Here is a 19,941-nt window from a genome sequence, read left to right on the forward strand (position 1 = left end):
CACATCTTCATTATTTCACATTTATAACTCTGTCATCTGTTGTACACGATGAGGTGAAAGCAGTGTTTTTATTTCAGAGAAAGGTCTGAAATGTCACTAAAAGCTATAAAAGTGCACATTTTTTCCAGATAGACACGTCTTGTACATGGTTTCCTCCTACCTGGGCGAAGTTCATGAGTCATGCCACTGGAAGTGTCACGGTGCACCGTTGGACTCTCCAGAGACATCAATCAAACAACTTTTAGCGAAGAGGAGCCTTGACAACTCTCCTTCATCTTCCCCTTGAGCACAGGAGAAGAAAGTTGGTCAATGGAAAGCAGTTTAGCATTCAAGGCTCATTTACTTGAAAATGTGTATCGCTGAGAAGAGAGAGACGGAGAGAGCGACTTGAGAAACTCATTACAATCAGAACACTTGAACACCAAAGTTTGTTTGCATACCGACTCCATCCAGTTCAATCACTTGTGTGACATTTTCTTTTCAAGACATTGTTGCACACGTTTCTTTTTTTGTCGTCCATAAATATTTATGCACCTGCCTTTCCGCTCGTGTGCGGCCCTGCTTTTAGCCGTCACCTGAAAAATGGATAGAAATCGAACTGAATCCATCACTTTTGCTGTTGCTCGTAAATCTTTCCAGGTGCAAGCCCCTTAATCCTGGAATGTAATATTCAGCAGCCGAAAGCTGTAATCGATGGGGAGAAAACAGGCTCGGTGAGGAATGATGGGAAGAGGAGCCGAGGGGGAAGTGCAGACAAAGCGTAAGCAGAATTAAATGGGCTCCCTCCGAGTCCTGGTGATGGGTCTTCGACATGCCGGGGTGATGTACAGGTGGAGTGAGGAGTTATGTGCAAGTTACTGAACATTTGTATATGTTAAAATCGCAAATAAAAAGTAACTAGTGACTCGAGTCTCGATCGGTCTTGGGGACCTGTGTGGGTCAGTCTGATAACATCTTATACAAGACTGCACTATGGTGTAATAATATGGTTCAGATTTGTGATAATAATTTGATTTGGAATAAATATAAATTTAACATTTTTCTAATCCAAAAGCATTCGCTGTTTCTCTGTCAGTTTATTTTTTTGATGAAGTAATCACAGGATTACAGTCGGTTATTTGCTAGTAATTGGACTTTGTGGATCTGGAATGCGCAGTGCATAGAAACATAAATACAGCTCAATCAGCCTTTTTATGATATCCACATTGTCCATGTTGATGTTGCAATAAATTTGCACTAATCTAATATATACATGTATTATTTTGCACCAAAAATATCCCAACATTTGCCACATGTATTCTCTGTAGCCCAAGATAAACTGATAGGATTTATTGAAATAAAAATGGATTAAAATCCCTTTGACCTTATGAGTCCTTGTTAAAATGCTCTTTCAAAGCAATTGGATCTGATTTATTACAATTTCGTGCGCACATTCACCCTCATTAAAGAAAGAAATGAGGTAATTTTGGTGATCAGAATCAGTTGGATTTTGTGGCTGCTGAAACTGCAATATCTCACGAAAGCTGATTTTTAATACTTTCCTTTGACGAGTAATGACGGCACGATTTATGAGCAATTGTATAGATGGAGGCTTGTTGGTTGTTGAAAACATACAAACGGAGAGCAGTTTCATCACAAGGGAAGGGAATCATATACTGTACCCCCTTTTCAAGTCTTCAATCATTTTTTTGGCAGAGGGGCAATAAAATCCACCTCCTCTGGACAGCGATTAAAGCTACTTCACCAGCACACCGGGGAAAAATGCCAAATACTAAGTGTTTATTTGGCTGCTCCAGTTTAAAGTGGATCCACGTCGCAAGTTGTTGCAGCTTCGCTTCTGTGTGTGGGTGTGTGTGTTTGTAAACAGGATTGGAATCCATGCGCATTTGATTTTCGGTCAATTTTCTCACAAAAAATCACTAAAAGTTGTTCTTTCACTGATTTCTGTCAGGTGTACGTTAGAAATATGAGCAGAAACTTCAAGAAAAAAGCTCTTTAAACAAAATCAAAAATGTATTCAACCTTCGCTGCCCTAAGACTGAAAAACACCTACATTTAGGAAGACATTTCTTTAAACTAGTGAAATTATTGGTAAAGTAAATCTTACTTGATAATAAAATCTGGAAATTAAATTTTTAAATCTAGAGTTATGATTATAATGTAATTAGTTACAATAAGTAAGTAAAAATAAGTAAATGACCTAAAACGAGCCACTTTTTTTTAATTTCCCTTTTATCTTTTCTGTCGATCTTTCTGATTGAGAAGTCACATTGTCTCGTTGAAGAAAGTGATCAGATTACCCTGCAGCTTTGTCGCCACTAAGAATATCATCCAACTCAGTCAGAGAATCAATCCCATGATGCTTTGCACTGTGACGTTGGCTGATGTGAATGGAGCCGACCCAGTCACATAGAAGCGTTTACATGATGCAGTTTGAACCAGGTTGCTGTTTAAATGATCTAAATGTCTCTGGTGTTAAGTTGTTGGTGTTGCAGGAACTATATTTCACCTCCTCCTGATATTTTGTCAGAACACAATTTACATTCTGTATAATACCTGATGGTGGCATCGGTGTTTATAAATAACAATTCAAAAGACAGATTCACTTCAATTGGACTTCTATTGCACCAAATACGGCAGTTATTTCAAGACACTTTTACAGAGAAAAACCCAACAATTCCACATGAGCGAGCAGAGGAGATGGTAGAAAGGAAAACACTCCCCTTTAACTGAGGAAACCTGCAGAACCAGACTGAGACGAAGAGGTGTTCTGCTGTTCTGGTTGGATTGAGGGGATCGGACGAGAGAAGAAGACGTGACGGACAGACAGGTTGCGGGCAGGGATTCAAACCCTGGTTCAGGTCGGGGGTACGGATTCAAACCCCCTAAAACCTGATAAAAACAATAGACTTAAAAGGACACAATATTTCTTCAAGGGTAGGCTGTCGGAGGAAGGTGAGCTCGGGTTTCCTGCAGAGCTTTTACGGCCGTGTGGGAAAGAAGGAAGAAGCTTTATTTCAGTCTTTCTCTCTGCGCCCTGGTGAACCTGAGGCTGCCAGCGGGGACGAGACAAAAAGACCAGTCAGACATGATCGCTTCGCCTCTGTGATCCAGGGATGGTGATTGGTGACCAAAGATGTTTGAAACCATCTTGAAGGTCAGCCGCTGGTCTTCGGCTCCTCCGAGGTGCAGCTGGAAAACGACAACGTGCCGCCGCAGACCGGGGTTCAACTACGGTGCACTGGCAGAAGTTAGCGAGGAGTTTCTGCAGGAGTGAGACGGCTTTTAAGACGTTGGCAGTTGAAAAACTTACTTTAGATAGAAAAGCTGATGGGAAAAAAATATATATTAAAGTAAAATACAGTATTAGATTGTTGATAACAGGCATTTGGATCCCTGCGCTGCGTCTGACAGAATATGAAAGCCTGTTCTCCATCTCCTCGGTGTAACGTCGCTTTATGATCGCTCTGCAATTCCCCATTTATCAAACAGAATCCATGTTTCCCAGCGCTCACTGAAAGATGCATGGCCCGATTCATTGTCTGCGACACCGACTCCCCACCGCAGCAACAGTTCATCAGCTGTGCCCGGCTACTGCAAAAGATTAAAAGCAGCTCAGGGTTTTGTTCATTATTCTATCGGTCCCTGGAGGCTTCCCCCTGCCTCGCAGCCAGCGGTGCTGTATCGCAGCTGATTGGTAAACACTCGCTCGCTCTCTCTCTCTCTCTCTCTCTCTCTCTCTCTCTGTCTGAAAGGAAGCATTTACCGTGATGGTGCGTCGCAGACACGAGGTCACAGGTCTCGGTTTCGTAAAGATAAAAGCTGTTACCAGTCAGGCGCTAAAGTTAGGCGGATATCAGTCGATACAGTCAATCTGGGCTGCAGGTGAAAACGTATGTTTCATTACCTTTTGGGGTCCGTCGACAGGACAATGGAGCTCGGAGCCAAATGGGCTGCAACGAAAGATTGTTTTGCTAATCAATTAATGTTGTTTATAAAACAAAGGTTTTTGTTTAGCCTTTGTTTACCCAGGTAAGATATCCCATGAAGAAAAAGGAAAAACAAAAAAGAATTGCATTGCATTTTAAAGCATTTTATTTAAATACAGCTCAAAACAAACGCCATGAAAAAAAGAATCAGACATCGCTTTCAAAACACTGGCATGTAAATGTCAAACTTTTCTGGAAAAAAAAACAACAACAACTCAAAAAAGATGTTTTGCCTTGTCGTTTGAACGGAGCCACTGTCAACCTGGGCTTCATTGTTTTTGACCAAACCTGCGTTGCGACCTTAAACTTTGCACACATTCTTCAGTGGAGATTTTTCATTTCTCGCTAACAAGCTCGCCGATGAGACGTTTGACTAATTCCACCAATTTATCCGGTGATTGCTTTCAAACTCTGGCGTCGTCGCCGCTGCACCAGAAATGAGCTTTCTGATCCGGAGTGGAGGTGATTGCTGCGCTTCGTTATTCCCATGTGCAGCGGACTCCATCACTCCTCAGCCGCCGCCTCCCCCCTCGCCACCCTCGTGCTGATTCATCCCGCTTCTCCTCCTCTTTTTACCTGCACCTTCCATCCCTCCGCCTTCCATCCCTACGCTCACATCTGCATGTGCACAGATGTGATCACAAATGAACCCCAGGCGAACGCGCAGCGCTCTCTTTGAACCACCTGATGCGGCCGACAGCCCGATACGTGCGTATGAGGAAGCGCCTGCCATTTTGAAGCCTGATAATAATCTGTGTGCTATTTTAAGACCCAAGTGCCATTGGTAGCGGGGGCGGAGGGGGTTGGCGATGAAGGTTGCTGATGTCACGAGTGTTGCCTGGCAACAAACGTGTGTTTCCAGTTGGCAGGTTCTGGCTGCCTCGCCAGCGAGCGCCGCCGGATTGACCCCCGCTGGTGTTTCAGGTGGTCCGTGCGTCGTGTTCGGACCCCCTCCTGGCCACAGTGGAGGACTTTGTACAAACAACAGTGAAATTATATGAACAAGTGAAGTGGGCGTCCTTTAAAGGCTCCATTTCTCCCCCTTGGCCTTTTCCAAACGCGGTGGCGGCTGCGGGGAGGTTTTCCTCTCGCCTGGGAGCAGACGGGTCTGCGAGGAGCCAGTTTTGAAAACGCCGTCCTCTTTTCTCTTTGTGTCTGTGAAGAAAAACCAGCCGGCATTCACTGACTCCGACAACGGCTCTGCACTGGATCAGTGGGGTTAATAACGGATCTTAACCTGAACTCCAAGAGCTCAGCGGGAACACGGCCGTCTGCAGAGCTGATTTAAATGTGAATATAGCTCAACCTGTTTCACTGTGGTGAAGTGATTATCTTAGTGCTGCGAACCTTTTCTCCTCTCTCATGAGGCTGATGCCTCGATAGAGGTCATGAAAAAAAAGATGAAATAAGTTTTGCTTAGATTTTTGTCTGAACATCTGCGGTGAGCTCCACATGAACTCTTAGGTACTTTTATAGCTGCGTTATAGAGTTACAGTCTGTGACCTTTTAGATTAAAGGACCCATATTTCACTATATTTCATGTTTCACAGTCCATCCTATGCTCATGTTGGATAATAATTTTGGTGATGCAGTATACAATGCTCAAAACTTGTGAAATTCTAGTTATTTCTTGGATAGAGCTGACGTCACCTCTCATGAAACGGGTGGTTCTCAGCTCCTCCACCTCCTCCTCCTGCATGGAGACTGCAGCCCTCCTCCCACCCCCTCGGTGACGTAGCCAGCAGCTCACGCTCATAGTTGTAGTAATGTACTTACAGATCTGGGCGCCTCGTTAGTCTTTTATTGTGGGAATAGCAGCAGGTTTCAAGATGAGCTTCTGAGTAAGTCCAGTTTCAAAGTACCGTAGTTCTGGAAGCTTCTTTGGTGAAGTGTCACTCGCAAACAAACACATTCTTTGTGGAAAAGAAAAAATAGTCCAGCCACATTCGCCGCTGTGCTTCTTCTTTCGGCAAGCCAAATAGTGTGGACACATACTTGCACCCGAAAACACATTTTCTCCAAGTGGACATGATGGTGAAAACAGTTATCGACAGCAACAAAAACAGCAGTTCAATGTGAAGCAGCAGAGACTGAGAGAGCAGAGAAGAGTGTGCACACTCCTTGGCACATTCGTGGGAGTGTCTTGTTTTGGTTTCTCCGCATGTCAATCTTCCTGGAGGCGGGGCTTCTCCAGCTCTGTGCCGCGTCATCAAATTGAATGAACGTGTTGAGCTCCCCCACCAGTTAGAACAGAGAAAGATCGCTGTCAACTCAAGCTCGAGGGAATCAATGAAAAAAACACTTTGGGGAAGTTTATGAACCCCAAGTAGCACTTTTATGATGTTTAAAGCACAGAGAAGTCGATTTAGTATAATATGGGACATGTTTTTTGCTCCAGTTTCACAAAATTCAATTAATCTGAAGTAGGAAGAAATAGAATTTGATCTTAAATAAAGATCAATATCTGATTTTGCCACAAAAACCAAACTAGTTTATGTTGCTTCTATAAAATTAATTAATAAAAAAAAATGTTGTATATTTTATGTCTTTGAAGATACAATCTATCCCAACTGCTGGATGAATTGTGACCACTTGATTCATTAAAGTTCATACAAATGGCGCGATTTTCGGCCGTCGGGGTCGCCAAAGCTTTTGCTCTGTTCACTAATGTACGAGACGAGTTTATACAATTATATGAGCAGAATGTACGAGCTGAATCTGTGCCCACTGGACGTGATTGCGCAATCGTGTTGATGTGAAACAAAAACGTCATAAGCGTACGCCATCCATTCAGGAAAACTAAAGGCGCTGTGTTTTAGGATCTGTAAAGAGGGTGTTTTTATTTTACCAACGTGAATGAGTTGATTGTTTCATGAGTTGATTGTTTCATGAGTTGATTGTTTCATGAGTTGATTGTTTCATGAGTTGTAGTTCATTCGGAGCTACATTATTCTGCGTTAGTCGAGAGAAGTCAGTGGGGTTTAGGGTTTGTTAGCACACCTGGTGGCCTGCACCCCAACAAAGCCACAGTTGTGTTACCAGAGCCCAGAATCTGGAGGTTATACTTTAACATTTCCCACCTTGAGTTTGAGAATAAACTTTTTTTCTGTTTGTAGTGTAAACTCATCATGAGCAGACAGATGTAACTAGTTTCTATCACGTTTTCAAGGCACTCGTTTCAAACAGGCCTGAGGTGTTGACATAAATGTGAGGGATGTTCCAGCAGCTGAATAAAGATTGCTAGGAGCTCAGTGTGTGATGTTTGATTTGAGCACGCTTCAAGCTCGGGAGCCTCGACTTTACGCCTCATGTCATTCGACAACAAGCTTGGAAAAGCCGCCACCGCTCACTCAACCTCATTATGTTGACGTGGAGACAGTAGCGCACATGTCGCGGCTTCTGTAATTACATCTCTGAAAGCTGTGTTGGCGTTACCTTGTTGTTGTTGTTGTTGTTTACGGTGGGGGGGACTGTCATCGGCTCTCAAACCTGGGAGTGTGCGCTCAATTCAATTAGGAGGCACTCTTTCATTTTTCTGCCGAGGTTTTTTAAGGCCACAAAAGGCCTTTCATTAGCAGTTTAAGTGGTGGATTTCTATGCAGAACTGCACTGTTTGAGAAGCGATAAGGGAAGTAAAGGAAGCTTCTGGAAAAGTTGTATTTATAGACCAGATGTATGCATGTTGGGAAGAAAGTTCACACGTAATGAGTTGCTCACATGAGCCATTTCCATTTCCATGGTCTGAAGCTCTTGTGTTGAATGTTACTTTTCCATTAACTCTTGTTTACTTGTTTACTGGCCCATTTTACACAACATTTTCAAGTAAAAATGGAAATCTTTCTTAGCATTTTGGGCATCCATTTACATCAAATCAGTGTTTGTCGCCACTGAAAACGCAACTTTTTGAAAACATTCCAACTCCATGTAAATTGTGGAAAACGCAACTTTTATGAAACGCTGCGCTGCGCTCGCCAACTACAGCCGTAATAAATAGTTCTGCTGCACATGCTAGGTAGATCAGCAGTAGGTGTGTTTCCTCCAGCGTATCCAACAGCATTCGTGAGTGGCCAAGCATGCTAGCTACATTGTTTTCAGCATTTTTGCAGTTTCTAAGTAAACTAACATCTTTTTCATAATGTTTACGCGGAAACACGACACATTTCTGAGACAACGTTTTCACTTGAAATACTGTCGTGTAAAGGAAGCCCGAGTTGAGAGACGTTTTGATATTTCACTACAACATAAGTTCATCTGCATGTTAGGAGTTTATCTCGCCTGTTGTCTTCTGACAAATTATACAAGCGGCCGTGTTCCAAGTCTAGTCCGGTGGCCCATCAAGGCTCAAGCTTCAGGTTTTTCACAGCCTTCGCCAAAGTTCTCAAGTAGTTACACATCACCTAAGTGTCATGCCAAGTAAATACTACCGACCATGTGCTATACTTTGAGACAGATGTAGGTTGGGTCGGGTTTTAATCAAACAAAGAGACAATTTTGCTTCAAAATTCTCATAATCAAATAAAGCACTTTGACTTATTCTCTGTTCCTTGCTTTGAAATACTGACATTTAAGCACTCAACAGCATATACTGTAAATCCTGCTTGAACTTTAATTTTCTAGCAATAAATTCAGAAATGGGTGGGATTCTGGTCAGTTTTACCTTTTAAAACTGGATTTCTTATATATCAAGAGCCAAAGATAGCGTTTTAACTACGTTGTAAATTCCAAAAGTCCGAAAATCTTAATTTAATTAATCTAAAGTTGAAGGATGGAAATGGTACAATCACCACTACCTTCTTAGTTGTAGCTGCTTGCATTATCAACCTTTTACATTTGCAGCAACAAACTTTTCCCCAAGCATTTCACTTCCTTGAATCTTTCACTACTTTCTCTAGTTCCACGCCGGTGTTGCTTGGCTCACTGGGCTCGGGGTCTTTACCTGTGTTTTCACTCTCCAGCCGACTGCCAATGACGGTTTGGGAGCGAGCAGCACTAAGCTGTGCGATCCAGCTCACACCTCGAGCAGAACTAATCCCACAGTTCCCTCATAGCACTCGTGTCTCGGTCGTTCTCCAGTTTGTGGGAGAGAGTGCAGTCACCTGCCTCATAGCCGGCCGGTGGAAGCATATCTGCTTCAGATTTCCATGCTGCCTCTCGGCCATCTTGATTATAAGTGTTATAATAATACAGAGAGAACCGTTTTTGGATGTGAGAGCTTGAAATTGAAATCCCTGCTTTTGTATTTTCTCACACCGCACCGTCTTTGAGCCTGACCTTGGGTCAGCTACCTCTTTCAGCTCCGGACTAAGTTACCCCAGCAACCACACATCACCAGGACAACCCCCGGCGCCGCCGTGCATATGTATGATCCCCCTTCCCCGAACTGTTTCTGACAGGGTTTTGTTTCGTGCCCATGACACATCGAGTGCTTCCAGTTTGTTTGTGTCGCGCACGCCACTGTCGGTAAGAGTAACCTTCCCCGCTGACCTTCGGGAATACACTTGGTTTGTGGTTTGCATTCCTGCCGGCGCTCGAGGTACTCGTCACGACCAGGCTAATGGGAGCCGAAAGCATGGATCCGTTGCACGATTCGCCTGGCCCCGACTTGGAATCGCGTCAGAGCAGAGCGCAGATTAAAAGAGGCAAAGGGCCAGTTGAAGAGGCTGATATGAGGCCACTTCAGGGGAACTGTGAAACCTCCAGCACGGTGTTGCCCTCGAGGTGACGCAGTACTCTTGTCTAAACATGCTGTATCTCTAATTAGGAGCTCGGAAAGAAACAGTTCAGTTACCTGCAGCCTGACTTTCCAACCAAATAAGGGCCATTTTACACAACACTCACTATCCTATGTCCACACCCTCAGGGGGGAAACCGGTGTGCTGCTCTGCTGCATTCTCCAGTTTCAGCATTTATAACCATGTTTCCGTTGTCTGCCTGCCATGTAAAGGCAGTGGACTTTTTTTTTATTTTATGCATCAGTACCTGCACATGCCACGTCTGGAGGCAACATGTCTGTCCGTATGTCCGTCTCCACCTCGACTAATTCCCTCTGTTTAGACTGAAATCATGCTTCTCATTTGGTCAGATATTAAATGTACCAGTTGTTTTGCACTCGCTTAAAGACTTCATTGCACCCATGGGCAAGGCATGTTTGTTTATATCGTACCAATTGGAAAGGAGTCATTTCAATGTGTTTCACTACAACTTGGAGAATCATTTTTTTTGACGTGGTCAGAATAACACTGATATTTCTGATATATGAAACAATACAAGCGGCGTCACCAGCAACTTAGACGAATGTATTGCTTTTTTCTTTCCTACTGACGTGAGGCCACAGGAGGTTTCCCATCTGCTTCTTCCCACTTTAGTCCGGGAGTATTTTGACTTCATCAGCAGTATATAAAGGGCCTGCTTGGGTTTCATGTCACAATTCATCCCGTACACACACACACACACACACACACACACACCTCAGAGTACAAAGACATTAACGTCATGGTTGTATGTTTATCTGATCCGACAAAGACACATTAACCTGCAGACGAGGCCGAGACACCCGGAGGAGCAGTTTGATCCATTTCAGGAGGAAGACGAGGAGAGAAAGCTGAGACTGACTGCCGTCGTTGTTTTTTCTTTTTCTCCCGACAGCAGTTCCTTTCCAAGCTTCTAGTAACGAGCACGGCTGTTCGATAGCACCTTCAGAGTTGAAAAGAAGGTGCCATCGTATCGCCTCTTCTAACACAGCCCCCCCCCCCCCCGGCCCATTCATCACACTCAGAATGCCTCTCACTAGCCAAGCTCATCTCCAACAGGTCGAAGGAAGATTGATTTGTTTGTGTACGGTGGGGAAGGGAGTGCGAAGGCAGCGAGCAGCAGCAAAAAGGGAGAAGACGACGAGAAGAGAAAAGTGAGGGTGAAAGTGGTGGGAAGCGAGAGAGTCCGGCGCCAAGGACTCGGTCACACAGCACGAGGACGGCTGCTTCTGCCCGACAGCAGCCGGCAGATGTTTCCACTCCTCGCTTCCCCCTCCAGCTTTCACTCACCTGTCTCCACCGCTGCCGTCTGCCTCTCTTATCCAGCATATTCAATCTGCTGCACGCAGTGTGACCAGAATACTCAGTGTTTTGTCAGTTTCAACTGAAGGAAGATTTCATCTTGACCCATGACGGTGCATTTTAAACCGAGAAGCCAACCACGTTAGGTGGTGTTCCATTTTTTTTTTGGAATGTTTTAGTGAATACTGTTGAGCTTTTGAGTGTCGGAGGATTATTATGCAGATTGTCCTGGTTCCATGTCATTATGGGTAGTGCTTCCTTTTTGAGGTTTGGCTACATAAACGTGTTCAACTGGCTCTTACAGTGTGCTGCGTCTTCATAAAAGGTTTGCAGGATGCTTAATAATGCTGCTAATAACTGGACAAGGACAATATCTTCACAGAATGTAGTGAGAATTGTGTTTGACAGATGTGCAAAACACGGAGCAGTTTATGGTTCATGTGCAACAGGTAACGTAATTTACATTTATGATTTGATCGATTGTAGGCCTGTCCTTCTGCAGAGATCCTGTCGTTATTGTGATGAGAGGCTTTTGCTCAGCAGGGACTTTTATTTGCAGACTTTTCTGTGTTGTACCTCATATTTTGTCTTCATGACTGATCATTGGCCGATATATTTATCAACAACTCTACAGTTCTGTGCTTGTCGAGGCTCAGCACGCCAGTCGGTGTTTTCCTTCTTAAATCAATTGCAAAGAATCATGCAGCATGATCGTGTAATGTATTTATCTGAACATGGACATTTTTTTGCAGCTTTGAAAATGGCAGCAGTGGCAGCCATATTGGAAAATGGCTGTCAATTTGACTCTTCTTGTGTAAAATCCCAAATAGCTTTCCATGCTTTCCATGTTTGTTGGCATCTCATTTTGAAGTTTTCTCGTGTATCTACGGCGTAAAAACCTATGTTAGCACCTGCTTTATGAGAAACATTGAAGGATGTAAAGGATCATTTATACCGACCAGAGCATCCCAAGACCAAGACTTGAAGGGGCCTCAACCGAGTCGAGACAAAGATCTTACCGACAACGCCAACTTTCTAAAATTCTGACTCTGAGGAAATAACATTTCTTTGTAATCGTGTGAGTCAGCTGTCGGAAACTGACTGCAGAGCCTGTCCTGTAATTCATGCCAATTGTGAGACCAAATGTTGGAGTGATTGTCAGTGCAGAAATGTGAGCTCGCGAAATGTTTGATTTACAGCCTGGAAGCAGCGCAGTCGGTCGGGTCCACCCGCATGGCTTGTGAAATGCCAATGCCAATTACGTCATCTTTGTCCATTGGACTTTTGAATTCGCTGGCTCCCACCGTGGACGGCCAGTTTGAAACTCTCTCCCGGAGCCGACACGGTCCGGCGGTGGAGGCTCATCGACTCAATACGAGTCTTCAGGGTCGGACAGGTACACCGATGAACCAATACTGCTTCATTAATGAGCTGGTTCCTCCGGAGCCATCTGCATGCGCCGCCGTCACTTTCAATCAGCTAATACAGAATTTGGTTCCAGTGGATCTTTCAATTGGAAGAACCGACAAAATAATAGGCTTTTCTCAAAAACTCTAATTCACATTGAGGAGTGCAAATTACTGACAATGTACAATTGCTCGTAGTTATTTCTGTCCAATAATCTGTATTGTCAGAACAGGACTTCCACTGAGCACTGCGAAAACATTAAGTTGTAAAATATACATGGACATTGGAACTTCCCTGGAGAAAAAGGGAATTTTCAAACGGATGCGATCAATATTCATGCAGATGCTTCTCATGTGATGGACGTCTTTCATGGTTTGACCCCGTTTGCACGACAGTGTTCAGAGACACTGAAGACACAAGTTTTTAAAATTGCTTACAGGGTGGAACTTTTTGAAAATGCTCCATCTGAGCGGAAACAGGGCTGGGGGGAGGGGCGGACTCCATACATAGTTACAACTACAAACTACATAGTTTTCAGTGTTTTTGCTGCTTCCATGGAAACTGGCATTGTTTTCAAAATGTGCATACACACAAGTACACATATATACATAGACTCTACCAGTATACACACACAACTATACATATACACATACATGATATACTTCTATATATAAATACAAATACATATATACATATAAACACACACAATACATATACACATGCATATAAATACATACACACACCTATATGTATACATATATAAAACACAGTACCTATACATATACATACACATTCACACATATGTGTATTTCTATTTTTGGTCTGTTTGTTTGTCCAGCTGGATAGGAGTACATTGGGTATGGATTTATTTATTTACAAGGCTTTTATAACACATATCTCGCTGTCAAAAAGAAGAAGAAGTTAAACTTTATTTAATCCAAATCCTTCTCCATTATTCAATAAAGTGATGGTATGTTTGGGTCCCACCAAACGGTGAGAGTGAGAATAAACCTCCGCTCTGGATTGTAAGGGGAGGCTGAGCTGACAGATGCTGATATGGAGCCGCTCTGTGATTTCTGATGTAATCTCCTTCAGCGAGCTGATCCCGGTTCAGGATTCCTTCACGAGGTGGGCCTGCGAGCTCGCAGCCCACAGGAGCTGTCACACTTTCACCCAATGTGGGTTAATGCTGCTCGCAGAGACGGTGCAACACGACGCCTCCCACTCCTTTGATCGGCCCTCTATTAGAGGCTTTTGCATGAAGACGAGGAAAAAAACAACAACTATGGATTTATTTTTTCATGTTGCATCACCGACTCTTGTGGTTTGATGAAATCTGTGTTCGTCCCTCCCACATGATTAAAGATGTGAATTTCAATGAACCTGGATCTCTCACCCCACCCCCCCCCACCCCCTCGCCCCTCCCTCCAGAAACTGGCTCAGCCATCACCTCCTCCTGTGTGGGATTAGGAAACTCGCTGACGCCTCCTGCAGGCCAGGCTGGGAAACCAGTTCCAGGATACAACGGTGAGAAAAAACACACACACACACACACACACACACACACACACACACACACACACACACACACACACACACACACACACACACACACACCTGCCTGTTGAATTAAATCCAGCAAACAAAGAATTTAAAAGCAAGTTTCAAGCTGCAGAGGGCTGAAAACGGAACGTAGCTCTAATCTCCTGCAGATTATTTAATCCTCATGATTTTCTCCTGGCTTGGCTCTAGTCACCGTGATCGATGACCACATGCAGGAGGTGAAGCCGAGGACTCTGGGAAACATCGTGGTGAGGTGAGTGGAGTTGACGTCTCTGATTCAGACATTAATCAGTGTTCATTTGTAGAAAATTACTTTTTAACACTGAACCTGGAGCCTTTAAGTGACTTTAAACTTCAGATTGAGTCTTTAAATTCATAATCAATAAATGACTTGAATTCTTTTAATCCACATCTGCACATTCAGGTGACACTTTATATTTGTTTTTTTTTTGTTTTTTTTTAAGACAACAGGACTCTTTAGTTCCTTAAAATGGACACAGATTATTAAAAAAAACTTAAACTGCAGATTAGGACACAAATGTTTCAAATTCAGACTTTTAAAAACTTTATTTATCTTATAACAGACCAAGACTCTGTGTATTTTGTTCTGTTTTAATACAAGCAATCTAAACTAAATTTTCAAAAATCTGGATTAGAATTAATGTTGAAGTCATTCAATTTAGGTTTTTTTATTATTATTTTAAAATAGTATGTGTTCCTTTAAATGGATTAAAGAGACATGTTGTAGTTTAAAGAGATGATCAAATAAAAACTAATCTGAGAGTTCAAATTAAAGTTTAAATCCCCAGATGAGTTTAAAGACTCAACATCAAGTTTAAAGTTTTTCAGCTCTAATTTAGTTGAATTTGAAACAAGATTCCTTCTTTATACAAGTACATCTTAATCATAAGTTTCAGTCGTACACTTGGATAACTTTTTTTTGTATTTCAATAATTATGGCCTCCAGTTGGAAATATGATTAAAAACTAAAGATAAAAATAAACGGAAAATATTCACAATTTGAATTAAATTATGAGAAAAAATAAATGGTCAGGTTCACGTGTAAATTAACTGAATTGGACAAAAAAAGAGTTGTAGTATAATAATTAAAAAAATGTATTAATTACTTTTTGAAGTTTTTTCAATGGTTTCCCCCCCACTTATTTTGCTTATTAATATAAAACCAAAAGTATTAATAATAAATATTTTCACTAATGGTCATTCATAACTGATTACATTTGGATTTATCATGACCGCTACGATTGCATTGATGTGTCTTTTTAATTCGAATAGGTTTCGCTACCAAGTTTAGAAAAGTTTCTGTAAAGTGGTCGAGTGGAAAAACGTGACACGATGCGTCAGAAATAAGATAAAAGTGTGAAGAATAGATGTGAGGAAGTGATACCAGAGGAGAAAATTCCAAATATTTGAAGGAAAAAAGGCTTGCAGGGCATTATGTTACAATTAAATTGTCCAAAAACAGTGAAAAGAGGCAGAGATGGTGATATTAAAGTATCCGTGTTTTTTATTCGTCATAATCTCTTCGTGTGGATTAAAATCAGATCCGTGATGAGCAGTGACAGGAGGAACATGAGGAGTTCCAGTATTGTCGGTGGTTATTTAATGAGGTAACTGAGGTCAATGAAGTTTGTGTTTTGGATGTTAGGCTGCCGTTGCCGCCCGGAGCTGCTTCGTCTCTGTGGCAGAACTGCGACCTGTTCAAGAAACTCTACTTCTCCAAGTTTCCTGTGAGTTGTCGTCTTCTGTTGTGTGTGTGTGTGTGTGTGTGTGTGTGTGTGTGTGTGTGTGTGTGTGTGTGTGTGTGTGTGTGTGTGTGTGTGTGTGTGTGTGTTGTTTATATTGATATATAATATATATTTATGTGTTTTTGATCAGGGTTTTTTTTGACATTTTGATACATTTTCTTTGATTTCTGACAGTTGTGGCTTTTTTGGTGTGTGGTGTGAGTGCGCCCTCTGGTGTTTATCCCTCTCATTGCAGAACAAACTGATTTAAAGCCATGTTCAACGGATGCATATGGAAGTTTTTCCAGATGATTTAGTCCGAGATTCAGAACAGATCTCCTCCCAACGTCTCATTTTCTTCAATTGTTTACCGATTGCATTTGGATTTATCATGACCGCTATATTTGCTCCCCCTCAGGGGTACTACGACACCATGGACGCCGGCTACGTAGACGAGGACGGCTTCCTGTACATCATGTCTCGCTCTGATGATGTCATCAACGTGGCCGGACACAGGCTGTCTGCTGGAGCTTTGGAGGAGGTGCGGCAACGTTAACGTCACATCGAACTCTTAGGGGAGCCGGCAGATTCCTGATGGTGCGTGTATGTGTGTGTGTGTGTGTGTGCAGTCGGTGCTGCAGCACCCTGCGGTGGCGGACTGTGCGGTGGTCGGCCTGGACGACGCACTGAAGGGTCACGTCCCCCTGGCGCTGTGCGTGCTCAAACACGGTAAAGAGGATGAAGCTTTCCCCTCGTCTCTTCACTCGTTTCTCTCCGTTTGGTTTGACTGAGCGCCGCCGCCGCCGCCCGTGTGTCTCAGGTGAGCAGAAACCGGAGGAGGAGATTATCCGTGAGGTGGTGAAGCTCGTGAGGGACAACATCGGGCCGGTGGCCGCCTTCAGGAAGTTGCTGTTCGTCAGCGGGTTGCCCAAGACGCGCTCCGGGAAGATTCCCCGCTCTTCTTTAGCCAACCTGGTCAACGGGAAGCCCTACAAGGTACGAGTCCACTGCTTTGTGCTACGTTTCCAATCCTCGCACCTCATCCAACCTCTGCTTTGACAATATGCGAGTCTTTTTGGATGCATTAATTGACGCGAAGCTGCATTTCATCAACCCAGTTGGGGACGCTTGTTTCAAAGGGTTGTCTTTACTACTTTACCTCCTGCATGTTGTTTTAACGATGTGTCGAATAAGTCCTGTTTCGGTTGCTTCCATGGAAATGACATATTGTAGCTAAATATTTAGTGCAAGTTGCAGAATGGAGCATGCAAACATACAGTATGCACATGCATGCACGTACTGCATGTGTGTGTGTGTACATATAGAGTATGATGCATGCACTGTGTATTCACTTTCAATCAGAATTTAATCTTATTTAAAGAAAATATGAATAAATGGTGAAAAATGTGTAATTTTGATCAGATTTACACTTTCCAATACATTTCTGGTGCATAAAGGCAAATTTAGTCTCGTGTGATTTTTGAAAACTTTATATGTTGGACAGCGGCAGCTGGAATAAACTGGCTCATCACATACTTGATACTCTGGATTCAAACTGGGGATATTCTCTGACATTTTGTCAGTGCAACTAGAACAAAACCCATGATAAGGTCAATAGTAAGACCTTGAAATGGTGAAACTGATGGATTTCCACTGAAGACAAACGTGTCGTTTTATCTCCTGAACCTCCTGCAGGATTTGAGCGAAGATGAAGAATTAGCAGGCGTCATTATAAACTCTGTTTTCTTTCCAGATCACTCCGACCATCGAGGACCCCGAAGTGTTCAAAGACATCGAGAGGCAGGTGGAGGCCGCGCTGAGACCCGCTGCAGCCTAACCCCACCCGGGGGGGAGCACCAGGTGGTCGCGACGAAGTCACTCCTACATTTTAACCATCCGACAGCTGCTAATATGAGCATTTGTACTTTTTTAAGCCTAGTCGGGGAAACGTTTTCCAAAGTTAAATAATTCCCTTTATATGTAATCTGATTACTGTGAAATCCATGTACAGACTCGATGAATAAAAACATCTCTCACTGACTGATTTTTTTTTTCATTGACGATGAAATCTGTTTGCTCACTACTTGACCAGAGTACAAGTAATGAATAAAAATTCATAAATAAACTAACACAAAATAAAAATGATTCATCATTTGTGCAAAAAACAAACGTTTGAAGGTAAAGAAGCCCGGCCAGGCTGAAACCGTATTTTAACGTGATTCCTGCCTGTGACGTCTTTTAATCCAGTGTTTTTCAACCACTGCGCCGCGGCACACTGGTGTTTCCACGAGATCTAGTCAGGTGTGCCGTGGGAAATTATCCAATGTCACATTTTTTCTAAAAAAACATTTGCTCTAACAGTCAGCTGTGAGAGCAGTGTGCAGAGTAATCATGTATTAATACTGTGGCGAGCGTCGTGGAAGAATTGCTCTCAGTCGAGATTCTTTTCTGCCAGCTGAACACCAGAGGCTTTTATTTTGACATGAACACACGCAACCGGAACTTCATAGCAGGATGACACTCCACACAACACATTTCTCACTCATGGTTGCACACCAACATCCAACAAACCAAACTAGACGAAATAATGAACTCTCTGAACTCTCTGAACAAAAACACAACACAAGCACAAATCAACACACAACAACCCCAACAATAACCCTCGATAACCTCCGGCAACACATAACCTGAACTCCCATCATGCCTACAATACTCTTCGCCAATAGATGGCAGCACAGAACATTGCCGGTGAAATCGAAACTTTTAGTGCGGCGGAAACGAGGCTTTAACTGACGTCAGTCTGGTTAATCTCCACCTCCTGCTCCCATCTTGTATCAAAGTACTGTGTCAGTGACAGTGATGGAGAAGTTTTTGAAAAGGAAGAGTCTAACCAGGATCTCAGCTCTTCATCCATCAGGTCCAGGTTTCACACTGAGGGAGTCACAATTAAAAAAAGACATTGGGAAATACTTTTTTTCTGTATTTCTTTGATTCCTGTTGATAAAACTTTGAGAATGACTTTATATTGTTAATAGAGGCTACAGAGTTTAAAATCTTACCATTTTGAGGTGGTGGTGTGCCTCGAGATGTTTCCAAAGAAAAAACTGTGCCTTGGCTTAAAAAAGGTTGAAAAACACTGATTTAAGAGTTGATGTACTTGTATGAAAGTGCTTGTTCAAGTGCCGTTGATGACCACGAGAGGGCGATGTTTCCACGTCCTCTTCATCATCATCATCATCATCAGAACAATGAGAAAATAAAACCATATGTACAAAATGATCAGGGATCTACAAATATTTAAAATCATACAAGTGTATCAACTGGATTTTGATAAATGAAGGTAAGGCTGCAGTCGGACCTCCACATGGTGAAAATGATAAAACCTGATTAAACGATGGCGTCTGTATGAAGACCTGCAAAACGTGGAGAAATATGGGAAAATGATGGTTTTTGACAAAAAACGTTGTTAAGGTTATAGTAAGACCCCCAGATGGTGAAAATGTTGAAAACTATACAAATTGATAACTTAATGGACTTAGATTGTTTGTTTTTTTTTAATGTTAAAGCTACATGTATAGTGAGACCTTCAAATGGTAAAATATTGGAAAATGATGGAAAAACACGAAGGTGAAAGAAAGACCTCCAAATGGTATACATGTTGAAATATGGGGAAATTATCAAATTAGATTTTTTTTTTTTTATCTATTGGAATTCTCCAGCAAGACCTCCAAATGGTGAAAACGTTAAATTATAAACAATGGATTACAAGAAATTATAGTAAGTCGGACTGCAAAATGGTAACAATGGCAACAATTATGAATATGGTATAATTTTGGAAATCAAGATCTCCAAATGGTGAAAATTGGTAAGATGATGTTCCTGAATTATGGTAACGCTAACAGCTCCAAATGGTAAAAAACCATTATCAAAATTCAGAAAATGGATTTTCATTATAAAAATTGTTAAAATGATGGATTTCAATGAAATGTGAAAATCATGAGTAAGACCTCCAAATGGTGAAAATGTTATAAGATGGTGAAATGATGTGATTTCATGAAAAAACAAACAAACATAGTAAGACCTCCAAATGGTAAAAATGGAATTTCAACCAAATTTAATAGTTCCATTTTATATTTAATGGGTTTACTGTGAAACCACTGTACAGGCTTCGTGAATAAAGACGAC

General features: G+C 42.3%; 1 protein-coding gene across 1 annotated transcript in view; it reads left to right on the plus strand.

Moving 5' to 3' along the window:
* Window positions 1-17,756, plus strand: part of acss3 (acyl-CoA synthetase short chain family member 3) — a 45,534-nt gene extending 27,778 nt beyond the window's left edge. Inside the window, exons 10-16 of the mRNA XM_080518624.1 lie at window positions 13,880-13,975; window positions 14,201-14,264; window positions 15,678-15,759; window positions 16,175-16,297; window positions 16,386-16,485; window positions 16,577-16,752; window positions 17,510-17,756. Of these exons, the coding sequence (XP_080374750.1) occupies window positions 13,880-13,975; window positions 14,201-14,264; window positions 15,678-15,759; window positions 16,175-16,297; window positions 16,386-16,485; window positions 16,577-16,752; window positions 17,510-17,593 (725 nt within the window). The 3' untranslated portion in view covers window positions 17,594-17,756. The remainder of the gene's footprint in view (window positions 1-13,879; window positions 13,976-14,200; window positions 14,265-15,677; window positions 15,760-16,174; window positions 16,298-16,385; window positions 16,486-16,576; window positions 16,753-17,509) is intronic.
* The last annotated feature ends 2,185 nt before the right edge of the window (window positions 17,757-19,941 follow it).

This window comes from Blennius ocellaris, assembly GCF_963422515.1.
Source record: "Blennius ocellaris genome assembly, chromosome: 22".
Lineage (NCBI taxonomy): Eukaryota > Metazoa > Chordata > Actinopteri > Blenniiformes > Blenniidae > Blennius > Blennius ocellaris.